At 49.8% G+C, this 18,162-nt stretch overlaps 1 protein-coding gene across 1 annotated transcript in view; it reads right to left on the minus strand.

The window, feature by feature from the left end:
* The window catches only part of PAPPA (pappalysin 1), a 267,788-nt gene that overhangs the window by 62,751 nt on the left and 186,875 nt on the right, over positions 1-18,162 (minus strand). The window contains exons 15-17 of the mRNA XM_024126382.2: positions 17,903-18,086; positions 7,313-7,523; positions 6,548-6,719 (exon numbers count right to left, since the gene is read on the minus strand). Coding sequence (XP_023982150.1) covers positions 6,548-6,719; positions 7,313-7,523; positions 17,903-18,086 — 567 coding nt within the window. The remainder of the gene's footprint in view (positions 1-6,547; positions 6,720-7,312; positions 7,524-17,902; positions 18,087-18,162) is intronic.

The following is an 18,162-nucleotide window of genomic DNA, read 5'->3' on the forward strand; positions in this document are numbered from 1 at the left end:
CCCCTCTCTGGGCCTCACGTGGACCAGCATAAGGAGGGTCCAGTTGCGGTGGAAGCCTCTGTGGCCATGGAGAAGGGTGGCCCATCCCGAGCACACAGCTGTGGGATGATTGCTGAGTCCACCCAGAGGTTCCATGTGAGCTCAGGGAGAGTGTAGGCAGCTTCATGTGGCTTCAGAGAACCCCGACTCTCCCTCCCTGAGCCCCAGGCCCCGTGATTCTGCTGGGCCCTCATGGGAGTAGGAAATTGACCCCAATTTCCTGGAGCCTTGGCCTGGGCCTATGATGCATTTGGCCTCCAGCCCCTGAAGGGCTGCAGACCTCAGCACTATGCGGGCCAGAGCTGGCTGGAGAGCTCGGTCTGCAACAGAGAATGTATTAGAACTGACTGGAATCTGCTCAGGGAATTTCAGACTGGGGAGGCTCCACTATAGAAGTTGGGAGCATAAAGGTATTGGTCTTGCTACCTCTTGACGCTCTCCCTCCTGCCCAGTTAATCGGGCACTTTCTGCTGCTGACTAAATCGGCGTTACAGAGGACGGAATCCTTCTGGACTGGACTTTCGAACAAGGCTTACTTGAGGGCTGGCAGTCCAGGGCGGGCTTCTACAGTGGAACCCAGATGACATGTCCAGCCCCATCGTTTGCTACACACACGTCCTTCCTGCTAGTCTGTGGTCACCTGTCTCTCCTGCACACTTCCCTTGCTTCCCACGACCACACCTTTGCCCCTACTGTGCCCTCTGCACGGCAGACCTTCTGGAGCCTCTCCAGATTTTCGAATCCTCCTTTGGGAACAGATTTTGGTGCACTCAGGGCTGCCTACCACCTGGTGCAGACCCTCAGAGTAGATCCATGATGTTGAGTCTAGTCTGATCAGAGATGACCCGACATTGAGGATCCAATCTGGGGAGACCAGAGACCACGGGCAGGGGACCCACCGTGTGTACTTGGCTCCAAATGCACAGTGCTGCATGCCAGGGTGAAAATTCTCACCGGGGGCTGAGCATCCCTCAGCAAAGCATTTTGCCTCTCTGTGCCTATGCATCTGTCTGTAAAAAAGCATACTGTGCTCTCTCGACCCCTCTTTAGCTACACAGGTCCACAAAGAGCCGAAGGCATATAATATAGTATCAAATACCTAGTATGTGCCAAGTGTTTTACGCACATTTAAAAATGCTTTTAACAACGTAGTTAGTGTAGAAATTATGTCCCTTTTACAGATTTGGAAACTGAGGCTCAGCTAGGAAGTGAAAGATGAGTTTTTAAATGATATTGGTGTAATGGTTAAGAGTATGGACTTAAGCCAGCTGCCCAGGTTCAAATCCCATCTCTGCAACTTTCCCACTGTGTAGACTTAGGGAAGTTCCTTAACTTCTCTCTGCCTCAGTTTCCTCAACTGTTAAATAAGCCTGCAGTTCATGGCCTGAGAAAGTCACCACGAGGATTAAGTGAGGTAGGTTACGTGAAGGAGTTTAACACACACATCAAGCTCTCTAAGGGTTAGATGAGCTCTTAACCACCCTGTTGCACTGTCTCTGAGGGAACTTCAGAATCAGCCCAGGCATCACGCACATTTTAGAAATGGCAGCCACCAAAATAGGGAGGCAGCAGGCCCAAGTCACGGAGGTCATCGGGGCCAGAGCCAGACCTCTTCCTGTAAGCCTCTGAGCTTTACTACAATGCAGGGGAGGGGAGGTGGGGAGAAGAGGCTGGGGGATGAGTGGAGAGGGAAACCTAGACTTTTTCTACTTAGCAGAAATGAAAATAAACAAAATAATGGCAGAGGGAAACACGGCAACATCAGAGCAAGGCAGAACCGCAAGGTGCAGTGCAGGATATAAACAGTTAAGCTTTGGAGGCAGCCTGACCTAACAACTGGAGTCTCAGTTCTACCTGGACCTCCTAGTTGTATAAGGTGGGCAAGCCACTTTACCTCACTGAACCACATCTTCCCCATCTTCAAAATGGGACAGTAACGCCAGATGCTGTGGGGCTTAAATGAAGTAGTCTGTGTAAAGCACTTAGCCCAGACTGAAATGTAGTAATGCTCCATAAATCACACTGCTGTCCGCTCTTTGCCTATGTGTCCAGTCAATGGCCTTACATGTATTTTGCTTCCTCCCAGTGAGATACAGGGGTGACACGCGGCTCCAGGAGTAAGGATGGGCAGAAAATGTGGCTTGTGCAACGACTTGGTTAGGAGATCTGAGACTCTGTGTCAGATCTGACTCTGCTGGTGTCAATAACTTGCTGTGTGACTTGAGGTACGTTGCTTCCCCTCTCTGGGCTCCGGTGGTCCCATCTATAAGGTAAGTGGGTTGCACTAGAAAATCTCTAAGGTCTGGCCCACCTCCAGCATCACGTGGGCCTGGAATGTCTCTGACTTCCCCCAGGAAGCCCTGCGTTCTCGGGCAAGCATGTGACAACCCTGAAACTATGAGAGCTGTGCTGTGTCCAGAGCAGACCCAGAAAGGCAGGGCCAGCTGCACACCCCTAGTGGCAGAAAGGCTTTTACATCCTTCCTCTGTGATCCGTGCAAAGAACTGGGTGCATTCCTGGCTCCACTCCCACCCTTGCTCTCTGGCTCCTGCTGCGTTGCTGAAGTCCACCATTGGGTGCATTACTTCATTCCAAAAGCACCTTTAGCTTCTTCCTCTCCTGCTGCAGCCCCTGTGCATGCATCTCCCACAGACCCTGTCCCCATCCCAAGACAGCCCACTCCCCTAATCACCTACAAAGCCCCCCACGGTGCTTGTCACTGTGTTATCACCTCGGACAGCTCAGGAGCATGTGAGTCGGATTAAATGCTGAGACAATTAGCACTTCTCCCCAGTCGTCTGGAGATGGAATCCCTGTCCTTTGCCACTCCCTGCCCTGGAAATGTCTGGAGACGGTGGGAAAAGCAGGGCCCTGCAGCCGGTCATCACCACCTACGAACACATAACCGTGGGCAACAGCTTGGCTTCACCAGCTTTCTTCCCTTATCTGCAAAATGGGCCTACTGCTTCTTTTTCAGAAGTTTCTTACGAGGTGTCAAAGTGGGAGAAAATCTCTGGCTTCAGTTTGGCAGTCAGGAAATACTCCAAAAAAAAAAATTTTTTTTTAAGCTGTTATTGTTAAGGCTCTCTGTCTTGGTTTACAGGGATAATAACACTATAAACTCTAGAGCTGAACTGTTCAATATGGTAGGCACTATACAAGTGTGGCTGTTTACATTTAAACTTGAAGGATTTAAAATTAAGTCAAATGTAATATTCAGCTGTTCAGTCGCTTAGCCGCGTTTCAAGTGGTCCACGGCCACACGTGGCTGGAGGCCACCATATTGCACAGCGCAGACGTGGAACATTTCCATCATAGCAGAAGGTTCTACAGGGTAGTGCTCATCTAGAGAGTCTATATATTCTACAGGTTTATGTGAGCAAGAGGTCAGGTTCCTACGGTTCCTATCGGTCTCCCCAACCTATATCCTGGCCTCATGCGTGACGGTTGACTTTCCGGGGCTAGCTACCGACAGAGGGCTAACTTTCAAGCCATTGCCTTCGTTTCCAGGTTCTGTAAGAGCCCACGTGGCACGTCATGATGCACGTGGCATCTCTCCACTAGAAGCGACCTTAAAGGCAGGCTAGTTCATTTGTGCCTTCCCCAAGGCTGCCAGGCATGGTGGCACAGGTTGTACACTCTACAATTCCAGGGGTTACTCATAGACATGCCTTACTTTCATTACCTCATTTAACCCTCACAAATAGACTATAAGGTAGGTAGTATTATTTCCCCTCCCCCATTTGATGAATGAGGAAACTGAAGCTTAAAGAGTTAAACAACTTGCCCAAGTCCTCCAGCTAGTAAGCGGTGAAGCCAGGGTTCACACTCCGAGTCCAGCATCATACTGGCTCCCAAGGAGTGAATGAAGTCGAGGTTTGATTCGCTAATTTGCTTTCAGTGGCCGTGGAAAGGAGCATGTGAACCTCCCCTGCAGCAGCCCCTGTCCTCTCTCGCCAGGATCTGGAACTTGTCTGGAAAGCAAAGAATTCTCGCCCATACGAGCTGTTCGATTCAAGATACTCTGGGCCGTACGTTTCAGCTGTGCTTACAGGCAGCAAGAGGGGATCTGAGGTGAATACGAGATTTGGCTCTCAGGCCCCTGGTCTGAGAGTAGAGGAAATTCATTTGCAGTACAAACTAGAAACGTCAATTGCATTAGGAGCCCATTTGGCATGTGTTCCCTCATTCTTTTAGCCGGCAAGCAATACCCTGCTCCTTTGTGTCTGGCCTCTCTGCCAGTTGCCAAACAGAACTGCTTGAGTCGTCTGATAAATCTACATTTTCCTCTCCTTTAAATACAAACTGGCCATGAAAGGTACTTGGCAGGCCGCAGGCAGACTGGGTTTCGGTTTGATAACGTGACCACGGCCAGAATATTATTCGGCTCAGCAGTTCTGGTAACTGTTAGCAACAGTTTTAGGTTAAGGGAGCGAGAGGGAAGCCGATCGGCTGCGTGAGGCCATGGTAATCTCCGGCCTTTGCTTGTTCTCGGCACTGGCTTCTGCTTCCCTGGCAGCCGGGGATGGGAATGACTCGGGTGCACAGACATCCCTGAGTTTTTCAGGTACTGCCTACTGGATTCAGTCTGTCCACAGTTGGGGGGGACCTGGGTTCCGATCCTGACTCAGCCGACACCGGCCATGTCACCTTGGGTGGGTGAGTGACTTTCTCATCTGGAAAATGAGGAGACTGGCCTGGATGTCCATTGCACCTCTTTCTCTCATGCCCTGCCACTTCCTGAGCACCTATTAGGTGCTTGGCACTGTCCCAAGTGCTGAAAACACAGGGAAGATTAAAGCTGTGGTCAGGCATTTCAGAACCTGGCGGGGGCGGGGCGGGGGGGGGGAATGTGAAATGAATTACAGTGCAGTGTGGTCGATGCTGTGAATGGGGGGACCCCTAGGAGGGGCATGGAGCCCACAGTGGAAGGGTCAGGAAAAGGTCCTTGGAAGGAGGGCTACCTGGGCTGAATTGTGAAGGATGCTTAGGAGTGAGGTGGCTGGAAAAGGTGACAGGGGCTTTTTCACAGAGAATGCCCAGGTGAAGGGGAGATCCATCTGACTGGTGATGGGGCAGACGTCCTGAATGCACAGGTGGGATTTATCCTAAGGGGGATGGGGCTCGCTGGTTCACAAAGGGCTTTGGGCAGGGGAACTGTTAAGATCACATCTGTGCTCTAAACAAACCACTCTGGCCAAAATGCGAATAATACACTGGAGAGAGGCAAGGAGAAAGCGGGGAGGTGGCCAGGAAGCTGCATGGCGGCCCAGGAGAGTGATGCTGGTGGCCTGAGTCAGGGCGGTGGCATTGGAGCCAGATGACAACAGTTCACAGGAGCTGACTGAGAGAGAGGACGGGTAGGACTTGGTGGCTATCTGGATGTGGGAGCGGGAGTGAGAGGAGCTGAGGATGCTGCTTTGACAGTGTCTGGTATCTGGTAGATGCTAATGAAGACTAAGGACTGACGGGGGAGAAACTTGCACTGGGGCCCAGTTGGCTGAACCCTGGCCTTGCACACCTGTGAGTCATGGGGCTTGAGGTGTCAACCCTAAATGGTTGGTTCTCTCAGGGTTGGAGCTCCTTGTGGACTTAAGTCTTCTTTGGAGCCAGCTGGCTCATCATTCTCTTTCCTATTCTTTTTTTTTTTTTTTTTTTTTTGCGGTACGCGGGCCTCTCACTGTTGTGGCCTCTCCTCCGGTCGCGGAGCACAGGCTCCGGACGCGCAGGCTCAGCGGCCGTGGCTCACGGGCCCAGCCGCTCCGCGGCACGTGGGATCCTCCCGGACCGGGGCGCGAACCCGCGTCCCCTGCATCGGCAGGCGGACTCGACCACTGCGCCATCAGGGAAGCCCTCTTTCCCATTCTTGATTCCCTACCCGTCTTAGTGGGTGGAGGGGGGGGCGTGCATGCGTCGGGAGGAAGGAAAATGCATTCACAGAACTCCTTCCGCAGGGCCGGCAGGAGTGTCGGGCTTTGTCTCAGTTACACGTGGATTGAGATAAAATTCCATCTCTCTCTGTCCTTCCTTCTTCCACAGTATTCTCAAAGCTGTACCTCTAGTCTAAATATGGCTCCCTTTCTCTTTATGCTTGAGGAGCCAGTTGATGTCTCAAGATAGTGAAAGTCATGATTTTAAGTATTTCAGGGACCAACATAAGTGGTGATGGTGGTAGAAAGTTGGCCAAACAGCCTTGGTCACTCCTTAACGCGGATCGACTTCATACACTGGGATTCCACACGTGATTTCTTTCGTAGGGGTTCAGAGCGAAGACTCTCGGAACCAGTAAAATGCAGCGATACAGGCAGGACAACGAGGTTCAGAGAGATTACAAAGAAAGATGGTGAGAACCCAGCTCCTTACGTCTGCATTGCCGATGTTGCTATTATACAATTCTGGCATCCGGAGAGAGTCTCCTAGAGGACGTGGCTCTTAAAACACTGGCCGGTCTTTGGTAAGCAGAGAGGAGCGGGACCTGAGTATAGACCTCAAGTTCAAGGACTCTCACCTGGGTGGCATCGCTATCTTCACACTTGACCCTGCACTCGCTGTTGAACTGGAAGCCATTAGTGCACTGGTAGAGCCCGTGGAATTTCGGCGGAGGAGGGTCACAAGTCACAGGAACGCAAGCCCCCTCCTGCCAGCTGCCATCTTGGGTGCACTGGGTCTTGAAGGCCCGTCTTCAAGGAAGAGATAAAAGAGGAGACATCTCAGGGACCAAATGGCTGGAGCCACGCTCTGCACCCACGTTTCTCTGGAGCCGGCTGGCCTCACGTCTCCCTTTCCCCTTCCTGATTCCCTGCCTGTCCTGTGGGGTGGTAGGGGTTAAGGTAAACGTTCCTTTCTCAGGGCCAAGCAAGAGTTACCTGTGGACTGAAATAAAATTCAAGCCCTGCTGGCCCATCTCCTCTGATGGATCCTGGAGCAGGATGGTATCAATACCCACCATTTACTATATACCAGGCACTTTGCAAGCACTTTACATATACGTCCTCATTCATTTTTCACAGCAATCTTATGTGGTAACTGTTATTATCATCCCCATCTTATTGCTGAAAAATAGAGGCCCAGAGAAGTGAAGTCACTTGCCTGAGGGCACACAGCCAGCAGGCAGTTGTTAACAATATCCTTCTAGATTCCCACCAGCGAGAATGGGAGGAATGGTGGGTACTGTCTCTAGCAGAGAAGTGAGCACTTCCTTCTAACCAGACAGCCAGACCTGGCTCTCCCCCACCCCAGGCACGTGTGAGTTTGCCTCCGCAGCCCCACTTACTTCTTTGACTTCCGGGAGGAGCCGGGCACGTGGTACCCAGGTCTGCACTTGTACTTGCAGAAAGAGCCCACCTTGTGCTTGTTCTCCCGGCAGCGGGCCGTCTGGAGGTCTGCGTTGGGCACCGGGGGTGGAGCCAGGCACAGGAGCTCGCACAGGGCCTCTGGGAAGGACCACAGCCCGTCCTCCATGCAGGTCAGGAGACTGTTGTTGCCTGGAGGACACAGGCAGGCAGGGTTAGCGGGGGGTGGTGGGGTCGGCGGGGGGGGCGGAGGGTGGTCTCTGATAGCCCAATTCAAGCACTGCCTGGACTGAAGCCAACTTGAAGAACCAGAGGATCTTTCACATATAATTCCAGACCCTTCCACTTACAACTGAGGAACCTAGGGAGAAAAAGAGCTGCCACACAAAAAAAGCAGATGCAACTTGGGGAGTGACGTACCCCATGTCTACAGTGAATTAAAATTCAAGGCTCCTGACTCTTGATTCTGAAACCTCTTATACTGCATAGAAAAGAGAACTCCATAACCCTTCAATCCATCCTCCCTCCTTTGCCACGGACATTCGAGCCCGGAGACGAAGGCACGTGCCCTCTCATAACTGGCAGAGCAAGCTCCTATCAGAATCATCTCCGACCTCTGAGATCAGCGTGCCGTGTGACCTCTAGCTGCCGCTCCCTCTCTGAGCCCTGTACCCCTGTATTTGTCCTAGCCCCCCTTACGCCTAGAAGTGAGAGCGCTGTGGTATCCGGAGGTTTGCTTTTCTTTTCAGGCCCCAGTATTCAGTGGAGCTTTGCCAAAGCGGCCGAGGGATGAGCACGTCCCCCACAGCCCGTGCCAGCTCCAACAGACGTGCTGACTGCCATCGGGAAGCGGGCCTGATGGGGAACGTTACACATAAAAGTAAAACACGGGGAGTCAGGCTTTTCACTGCCAGGTCATATATTATCGATGCGCAGCCTGCCCCAAACCTCCCCAAGACAATGAGAGACGGACCTGAAACTTGGATCTCTCAACCAAACTCTCCTCTTCCCCGTTACTCTTGAAAGGTGTTGACAACCAGGACTGGAATCACACGGGAGGCTCCGGGATTTGGAAGTTGGAGAGGCGGATAGGGATGAAACTGTCATTTACTGATCATTTACGACATACTGAGTACTTCTGCGGTGTGATCTCATTTACTCTCACCACAGTTGCTCTTAGTAGGATGTTTCCCATTTGGAAACAGAGACTTAAGAGAGACAAGAGACTTGACCAAGTTCTCCTGGTTAGTAAAAGTCTAAAGTGGGGTTTAAAGCTGATTTTGTGGGTTTTAATGGCAAGTTGGCTATACTTGCTCAGCAGAGCTCTCAGGATCTATTCTGAGAGAGCCAAGCCCCGAGTCTCCTATCTACAGAGAGAAAGCAATTGCTCCTGCCTTTCAGGGTGATGAGAAGATAAGATGAAACAACATTTATGAACTGCACTGCCAAAGAAGAAGTGCTGTCAAATTCCTTATTTGCTTCTTCTCTCCCTCCTTCCCTCCCTCTTCTTTTCTTCCTCACCTCCCCCCTCTCTCCCTCCTAACCTTTGCCTTCAGTAGCAGACCTGAAAGGACCATAGGGGGTCGCATGGAAGCCTTCATTCGTTCAACAAGCATCTATTTAGCGCCTACTATGTGCCAGCTACTCTTGTCTACGTTGGGACGACGCAGTGAACAAAACAAAACCCAAACCCTGCCCTCTTGGAGCTTATGTTCTAGTGGAATAGGGAGGAATACATAAAAATATCCTAAAAAAGCAAACTATTTCGTAGGCTAGAAGGTGGGAAGTACTATGGAGAGAAATAAAGCATGAAAAAGAAGAAAGGTGGGAGGGTATGTAGGCTCCTCTGTTGCTTCTCTCTCCGCTCACTTTCTTCTTTCTCCTCCTGTGTCTGCGTGAGTCATCTGGAGAGTACAAGACAGTTTAGGGTCTGCAAGCCCCACAGAGGATTCCACGCTGATAAACTGTGATAAACTGCAAACTACAGATATTTCTACATCAAGTAAAAAGAAAAAAGGGCGTGGAAGGGTGACTCATTTGGCTTCCACAGAAGCAGAGAGGGCTCCAGAATACCAGAGACCATAGACTGCTTTTTCGCTTGGCCCTTGTGACGGGCGCAGTGTTTGGGAGAGCCCCGGCTCAGCAAGCACTTAGTGGGGAGGGCAGTCACAAAAGATCAGGGAAGCACACCCTCTCTAAATTTCCCAAGAAGGATAAAATACCTCTGGAGAAAGGGCTGAGGTGCTTTAAAAGTACACCCTACCAGCTACGCCAATCATAGATCGCGAAGCAGAAGTCATGGTTCCTTTGTGGCAAACTAACATAAAAATCGCAAAATGTTAATCAAGGGAGAAAATGCAAGCCAGAAATGAACCTTCTGGGAGAGGGTAAATAGGAGTTAGCCGTGCACCACAGTCAAAAGAAGAAGCACGCTAAAGCAGGAACCGGTGATTCAGGACCATGGACATGCCCCACCTCACAGCGAGCACTGAACTGTGCAGAATCAGCGTCTCCACGCCCTAGCTGTGGCCGCCACCCTGCAGCCACCCTGGGGCTTTGAAGAAAGTAGGTAGGACACCGCTGTCCATGCCCTGCCCTCGTCCCCTTGGCTCTGACCTCTATACATTGAAGGATGCCTACTGCACCTGCAGCCATCTGTCACTGGAGGCCTTTTGTTCTGACCAGGGAGAGGCTCTGCTGCACACAGGGCAAGCTCACAGCGCTGAGGTGTCAGTGCTTCTGGAAGTAGCACTCAACCAGTGAAGGAGCTGGGGCATGAACAAGACAGTTTCCAGAGGAATGTTCTACCCTGTCTCCCACTCTTCCCCAGCGGGACTAAGCTCCAACTGCCCAGAGAGGTAACTGGCTTTAGAAGAGATCCTGACGCTTCTATCATTTCCATGCCTCCTTTTCTCATTCCTCTCCCTGTGTTTCCTGGGAGAACATGACTCAGGACACGAGGTGAAGGCATTTCTGAGCCTGGAATCCCTGGTTGAGGGGAAGAGTGCCGATGTCAGAGATGGTGTCAGAAAGTTATGTGACCTTGTACTTTTGTTTGTTCATCTTTTAAAGTCAGGAAAATGAATCTTGCTCAGCCTGTCTACAGGCTAAGGAAATTTCAATCTCTAGTGAGTATTAAAATAATTATAAATGTACTGTCAAAAGAAATTTATCTTTTTTTTTTTTTTTTTTTTTTTTTTTTGGCGGTACGCGGGCTTCTCACTGTCGTGGCCTCTCCCGTCGCGGAGCACAGGCTCCGGACGCGCAGGCTCAGCGGCCATGGCTCACGGGCCCAGCTGTTCCACGGCACGTGGGATCCTCCCGGACCGGGGCACGAACCCGTGTCCCCTGCATCAGCAAGTGGACTCTCAACCACTGCGCCACCTGGGAAGCCCTATTATTGTATTTTAAAGAGTATCTAGAAGACCCCATTTCCTTGAGAGTGCCTTTAAGATTGAAATTAACCTAGAGTAGAATACAAGGAGGGAAGTGCCAGGAGACCTATGTCTGGTTTTCTTAATGCCTTGTATAGGGTGTTTGCATTGCCCACATCCTAAGGTCTGGGACTTGGCCTTGTTCATTCTTTTATTCCCAGAACCTACGCTGTGGCAAGCACATAGTAAGCCCTCAGTATCCATCTGTTAAATGCGTGGAGTATTATGAATCTACGTGTGACCTTGAACAAGTCACCTAACCTCTCTGTCCCTAAACCAAAGCCGTCTTTAAGTTCTCGTCCAGCTCTAATATTTTAGGATGTGGAGGGATATTGGCCACTGTATTAAGAAAACAAAAATGCAGGTAGCTGGACCAGGACAAACCTTATCCTTTGGATAAGGACAAACCAGCACTCAGGAGGTTGTATTAACCAAAGGTAGAACTGGGACGAGATTCAGCTTCATTGCTCCTGTTAAGAAACAGACCTTGACAGAAGTGACAGTGCAAGAAGAAGAAGAACAAGGAAGACAAATAGAGAAGAGGCCTCCCCCAGTGCTAGGGCTGCATAAAGTCAGGGAGAAGCTGAGGCAGGAGAGATGGAGGTACCAGGAGAAGCATGCAATCATCTGCCGATTTTAGTCCTGAAAGCACATTTCTAGGCTCCTGGAATCCCAAGGAGTTAAAGAGAAAATCTGAGCTGGGCTTGGCAGTCCCAAAAAGCATCATTTGCTCAGTAAAACTGGGCTCTCTCAGCTCCAGCCTGGGTGATTCAGATTACATTTTGATTATTTAATTGTCCATTCCCCCCCCGCAAATGTCTGAAAGGAATTCTACCAGTAGCTGTCTGTGATTGAGTCTACGAGGCAGGCCTAGGAAGAATTACTGGCGCCATCTCCTTGATCCTCCTAATAACCCAATTTGTCATTAATCCCATTTTGTAGGTGAGAAAAGTGAGTCCCTGAGTGGGAAAGTGAGCTGCTCAAACTACAGCTGGGGCTCACTCCAGGTCTGTCTGACTCCCGCGTGCTCTCTTGACCCCGCTACAGAGCTTGCACCCAAGAGCATGGCCAAAGAAGAACTGCTGTCTAGAGAAAAACCTCACGGAATCAGGACTGTGGACGAGTGGAGTATCCCCAAAATCAAAACTAGTCATAGAGTAAGATTTCACCACTCCTTCCCCGTCCCCGCTGTCCAGAACGGTGTCACTCACTTCCAAATTTCTTTACCAAGAGGCCCCGTACGTTAGACACAAAGAAAAAGAATGTGCTAAGATGCAGTCACAGACAGGGATAATTGATGGAGAATGTCCTAAGAAGAGGGAGCAGAGAGCCTGGAATGTTGGACACCTGCCATATAGGAGGGGCTGGGGAATGCAAAAGTGGGATTATTTCACCAGGTTGGTGGGAATGGCGCACCTAGCAAGAGGGCACCATTTCTAGGGTCAGGACCCCTGGGTGACCTTCTGGCCCCAGTGCTGATGGTAACTCATACGTGACCTTGCAGACATGCCTTCCTGTCTTGGACCTCAGTTTCTGCATTGCACAATGAAATGATTAGCCTTGGTGACCTCTAGGCTTCTCCCGGCTCTGCCCTCTGTTTCAGGGTTTGATGGGAGTTCTGGGTTGAGGGGCATGGTTTAGAAAAGGCCAAAGGGATTCTGGGGCAGCAGCTAAGGACCCTGAAGTAAGACTAGGCTTGACTCCTGAAGCCTGAGCGACCATGCAGAGTGGAGTGGGGGCGAGGGAGTGAGGGAGACAGGGAGAATTATCTAAGAGATAAAACTGCTGCTTGGTCTGTATTCTTATCACTGCTCATATCTAAAGGCGGCTTCATAAGCAGCTGTGTGATCTTGAACGAGTTTCTTCTCCACAGTGCTCAGGTCCCCAGGAAGGATGTGAGTAGTGCTTTATCATTAGCACCTAGTGGTGGTTTGGACCCAGTGACATCCTAGACCCTGTTATCTCCAAAGTAGGAGGATGATAAGAGGAAGAAAGCAGCATTCTCTGAGGAGTGGTATGAGAATTCCTCTTCGGGGGTGACCCTGTTTTTATGAGGAAGATGCCGATCACGATGAGACCCTCGTGATAAAGCGGAATCGTCCAGGGCTGGCTATCTGCTTCTGAGAAAGATGAAAGGGTCTCTGCCTGAGAGAGGACGTGAAATTCCTAGAGGAAGGGAGGTCCGGACAGGATTCTGAGGGAGAGGGTAAGGGGTAAGGAAGAGAGCGGAGGTTGGGCGGGAGCCTGGACGCCGCAGGTTGTGGGCGCTCACCTCACGTCCCTATCTTCAGGAGAGTCTACGAAATCAGAAGATGCTCCATGGTATTAGGTATCTTCTGGAAGCTAGTGAATAGACTCAGTTGAAATCTGAGGTTAGACAGAAGTAGACAGTGGGCCTTTTAGAAAGATTTCTTTTTTCTGGCCGTGTCACGCGTCACGCGGGATCTTAGTTCCCCCACCAGGGATCGAACACACGCCCCCTGCAGTGGAAGCGCGGAGTCTTAACCACTGGACCGCCAGGGAAGTCCCTAGAAAGACTTTTGTAGGATGAGCACATGCTTGCTTCAGAAGCTCCACTCCAGAATTGATATCCAGGGCACCCCACATGGTTGAGGTGAGGCTGACGAGGTCATGGAAGTAACGTTGCAATTTTAGCCATTTAATTAAACGTTTATGATTTTGATATTGAAGTTGTTTTTTTTAAACTTGAGAGTATTTTTTTCCCTCGTGCATGTCTGTAGGTTTGGTCTGTGCTTTTAGTGGTCATTTGATAAAGGACCTTGGCGGGAGTGATTCTAGGGCTGTTGAGTTCGCAGGGTACTTTGTGTACGCCTGGATTCTAAGGGGCAAGTGAGTTTGTGGTGCTACCTGCATTAGACCAGTTTTAGGGCCACACTCAGTGCTTCTCCTGGGTGGTGGCTGTCTGACTGAGGACACTAACCTCCAGGTCCTGAGAGGAGCATGGAGGATGGATCGCGTCTCCACAGCTCCCAGGACTAAGGCCTCCGTGGGACAAAGAGGTCAGGGGCCGAGAGGGTAGCCACTGCCGGGATTCTCATAGGGGTGCCCCTTGGAGATGAGTATTTACTAAGCACTTTCTCCGGCCCTGGCATTTTGTACACACCATTTCTTTTAATTCTCAACATGACACTTCAACGTGGCTGCTCTTACAGCCATCTTACAAATGAGAGTATTGAGGCTCAAGGATGTGAAATTGCTTTCCTAAGATCAAACAGCTGGGGAAGAACCGGGAGTGGAATCCCAGTCTGTCTGACGAAAGCTCACATTCTTTTTGCTTAAACCACGCTGCAGGGAAAGGAAAAACGAAGGGAGGAAAGGGAAGCAAACAAGAAATGTGGTAAAATTTTGTTTTGATCACCTCTTTATCTTCTGGCTTAAGAAGGGAGGCATCATTAACAAGCTCAAGAGAGAGGTAAAAGGACCTCTGCCCAGTTTTTGCTGCCAGAAGATCCAAGTCAAAGCATCAAAACCTGGAATCTGAACATCAGATGATGCTGAGAAACAAGGGCATGGTATGCCAATGGGTCCTGGTGGGTCAATGTGGCCACTGGCGAGATGCTGCCCTGTGTTTTCAAGGGAAGAGCAAAGTGGGTATCAACAACGATCAAAATGGCGGTCCTCCTGGGGCCATGTCTGCATGGTAGGGTCACCCCCTCCACCAGAGTCAAGCAGAGAAGCAATGGTAGAAGGGCCCGAATCATTTTGATTAAGGATTATTATTAGCCACAATGAGGGCTGTAATAATCAATGCTAATTTATCCACCTCCCTTTCCCAAGGGCCTCTGATTGAGAGGTGTAGTGTGACTTCCTAGTCTGGAGTTATTAACAGGTCCCACTTCTGGGCAAATGGGGCCAAGGGAAGGGCTCAGGTAACCTGAAAGATGGAGGGTTTACAGTTTCCACTGGCCTCTTCACCTCTCTCAGATCTCAATCTCTACAGCAGCTCAAATAAAATGATTTTACATTCAAATCTTCTTGGGTAAAAAAAAAAAAAAAAAAAAAAAAAAATGAGGGGACCTAAAGGATGTATCCCAGAAGTGTTTCCTGCTTTTCTTTTGGGGCAGTTTAGTGAGATTGCCGGGTCCTTCATTCATTTCTTAAAAGAAACATTTCTTATGGTATTACTTTCATCAATTTATCCAGCCACTCAGTCTATACACTTTATTGAGTCTTACTATGTGTAGTAATCTTTTGAAGTTCTGTATTTCCTTGAAAATTTGGGGACACTATTGACTTTCTCTAATCATCAAAATGCCTGAAACTCATGAATTTGCAGTGTGACATCTAAGCTGAAGGGGATTTACACACCTCCCTCCAAACCACCCCCACTCCACAGAAGTCCACTTGTTCCCACTCTATAGAATGATGAACCCCAAGGTAGGACACCTGCTTAGTGAGATACCATTTGGGGTGTCTGATAAAGGGGCAATGTTTCCTCCGACAAACCAAGCAAAGGAGAGAGTCCTGGCACCTGGGAGAACTGAGTACAGTGTCCAAATCCAATACGCAACCAGAAGCCAAGAGCGTCGTTCTGATGATGCCGTTAACTTGCTCTGCGATTTTGTACAAGTTCCTTCCCTCCTCTCACTGGACCTCAGTTTCACCATCTTTCCAATAATCAGTTATTCCTGACTAGTTTAAAGAGCCCTTTTAGTCTTGACAGTCTAGGTCACCCAGGCCAGCCTCTCACTCATTTCCAACCTAAGTCCTCTTCTCCAGTTCGCCAGACTATGTCTTACTCACCCAAATACCCCTAGCACCCTGCCCGCGAGATCCCTGTAAGCACTTTCCGCCCAGAACCACTCCTCTCTGAGCTAGCCCTTCCTAAGGAGAAGCAGTGGCCTTTGGAAAAAGACAGACCTGGGCCCCATGGTGGAGCCCCCCCCCCACTAACAGCGCATTTTGTACACACCATTTCTTTTAATTCTCAACATGACACTTCAACGTGGCTGCTCTTACAGCCATCTTACAAATGAGAGTATTGAGGCTCAAGGATGTGAAATTGCTTTCCTAAGATCAAACAGCTGGGGAAGAACCGGGAGTGGAATCCCAGTCTGTCTGACGAAAGCTCACATTCTTTTTGCTTAAACCACGCTGCAGGGAAAGGAAAAACGAAGGGAGGAAAGGGAAGCAAACAAGAAATGTGGTAAAATTTTGTTTTGATCACCTCTTTATCTTCTGGCTTAAGAAGGGAGGCATCATTAACAAGCTCAAGAGAGAGGTAAAAGGACCTCTGCCCAGTTTTTGCTGCCAGAAGATCCAAGTCAAAGCATCAAAACCTGGAATCTGAACATCAGATGATGCTGAGAAACAAGGGCATGGTATGCCAATGGGTCCTGGTGGGTCAATGTGGTCACTGGCGAGATGCTGCCCTGTGTTTTCAAGGGAAGAGCAAAGTGGGTATCAACAACGATCAAAATGGCGGTCCTCCTGGGGCCATGTCTGCATGGTAGGGTCACCCCCTCCACCAGAGTCAAGCAGAGAAGCAATGGTAGAAGGGCCCGAATCATTTTGATTAAGGATTATTATTAGCCACAATGAGGGCTGTAATAATCAATGCTAATTTATCCACCTCCCTTTCCCAAGGGCCTCTGATTGAGAGGTGTAGTGTGACTTCCTAGTCTGGAGTTATTAACAGGTCCCACTTCTGGGCAAATGGGGCCAAGGGAAGGGCTCAGGTAACCTGAAAGATGGAGGGTTTACAGTTTCCACTGGCCTCTTCACCTCTCTCAGATCTCAATCTCTACAGCAGCTCAAATAAAATGATTTTACATTCAAATCTTCTTGGGTAAAAAAAAAAAAAAAAAAAAAAAAAAATGAGGGGACCTAAAGGATGTATCCCAGAAGTGTTTCCTGCTTTTCTTTTGGGGCAGTTTAGTGAGATTGCCGGGTCCTTCATTCATTTCTTAAAAGAAACATTTCTTATGGTATTACTTTCATCAATTTATCCAGCCACTCAGTCTATACACTTTATTGAGTCTTACTATGTGTAGTAATCTTTTGAAGTTCTGTATTTCCTTGAAAATTTGGGGACACTATTGACTTTCTCTAATCATCAAAATGCCTGAAACTCATGAATTTGCAGTGTGACATCTAAGCTGAAGGGGATTTACACACCTCCCTCCAAACCACCCCCACTCCACAGAAGTCCACTTGTTCCCACTCTATAGAATGATGAACCCCAAGGTAGGACACCTGCTTAGTGAGATACCATTTGGGGTGTCTGATAAAGGGGCAATGTTTCCTCCGACAAACCAAGCAAAGGAGAGAGTCCTGGCACCTGGGAGAACTGAGTACAGTGTCCAAATCCAATACGCAACCAGAAGCCAAGAGCGTCGTTCTGATGATGCCGTTAACTTGCTCTGCGATTTTGTACAAGTTCCTTCCCTCCTCTCACTGGACCTCAGTTTCACCATCTTTCCAATAATCAGTTATTCCTGACTAGTTTAAAGAGCCCTTTTAGTCTTGACAGTCTAGGTCACCCAGGCCAGCCTCTCACTCATTTCCAACCTAAGTCCTCTTCTCCAGTTCGCCAGACTATGTCTTACTCACCCAAATACCCCTAGCACCCTGCCCGCGAGATCCCTGTAAGCACTTTCCGCCCAGAACCACTCCTCTCTGAGCTAGCCCTTCCTAAGGAGAAGCAGTGGCCTTTGGAAAAAGACAGACCTGGGCCCCATGGTGGAGCCCCCCCACTAACAGCATGATCTTGGACAAGTTCTTTCACCTCTCTGAGCCTGGATCTCCTCCTCTGTGAAAATGAGAAGAATAATAATACTTCCCTCCCAGGCTTACTGGGCCCTAAACCTACCCAGTGAACTAGTCACATCAGTTCCAAATGTTACTTTCTTAGCATCTTTTCCTTCCTTCTCCCCTCCTTCCCTTCCTTCTTGTCTCTTTCCTCTTTTGCAAGATTTGAAAGACCTTAGAGGTGCCATACGTATCCATACTCCACTTTCCCCTCAGCTGCACAGCAAGGCAGTCTACATAAATACAATGGGCAGAAAGGAATCAGAAACACAGATAAAACCCTAAACCCTGTCCACCCCTTAGTGCTTGAGCCCCAGCTGGAGGACCTGGGAGCAGCCTGCAGGTCTCCCACGGGAAGGGCGCTACCTTTCAGCTGCGCTGGGTGGCGGCAACGGAAGGAGCACTTGCTGCCGAACGTGGTGCCCTCGAGGCAGGAGAACGCGGCCGCGTAGACGTGGTGCTGGTCCGGGACGCCGCAGTCCACTGGCTCACACGCCACCTGCTTGTTCCACTTGCCCTCCGTGCAGGTCACCGTGACACTGGGTCCTGCCTGAAAGGCGGGGGCAGACGCAGTGAGGAACAGCAAATGGAACCCCCCAAACGTGGCGAAACCCCCTTCTCCCCAC

The sequence above is a fragment of the Physeter macrocephalus genome, chromosome 9 (genome assembly GCF_002837175.3).
Source record: "Physeter macrocephalus isolate SW-GA chromosome 9, ASM283717v5, whole genome shotgun sequence".
Taxonomy (NCBI): domain Eukaryota; kingdom Metazoa; phylum Chordata; class Mammalia; order Artiodactyla; family Physeteridae; genus Physeter; species Physeter macrocephalus.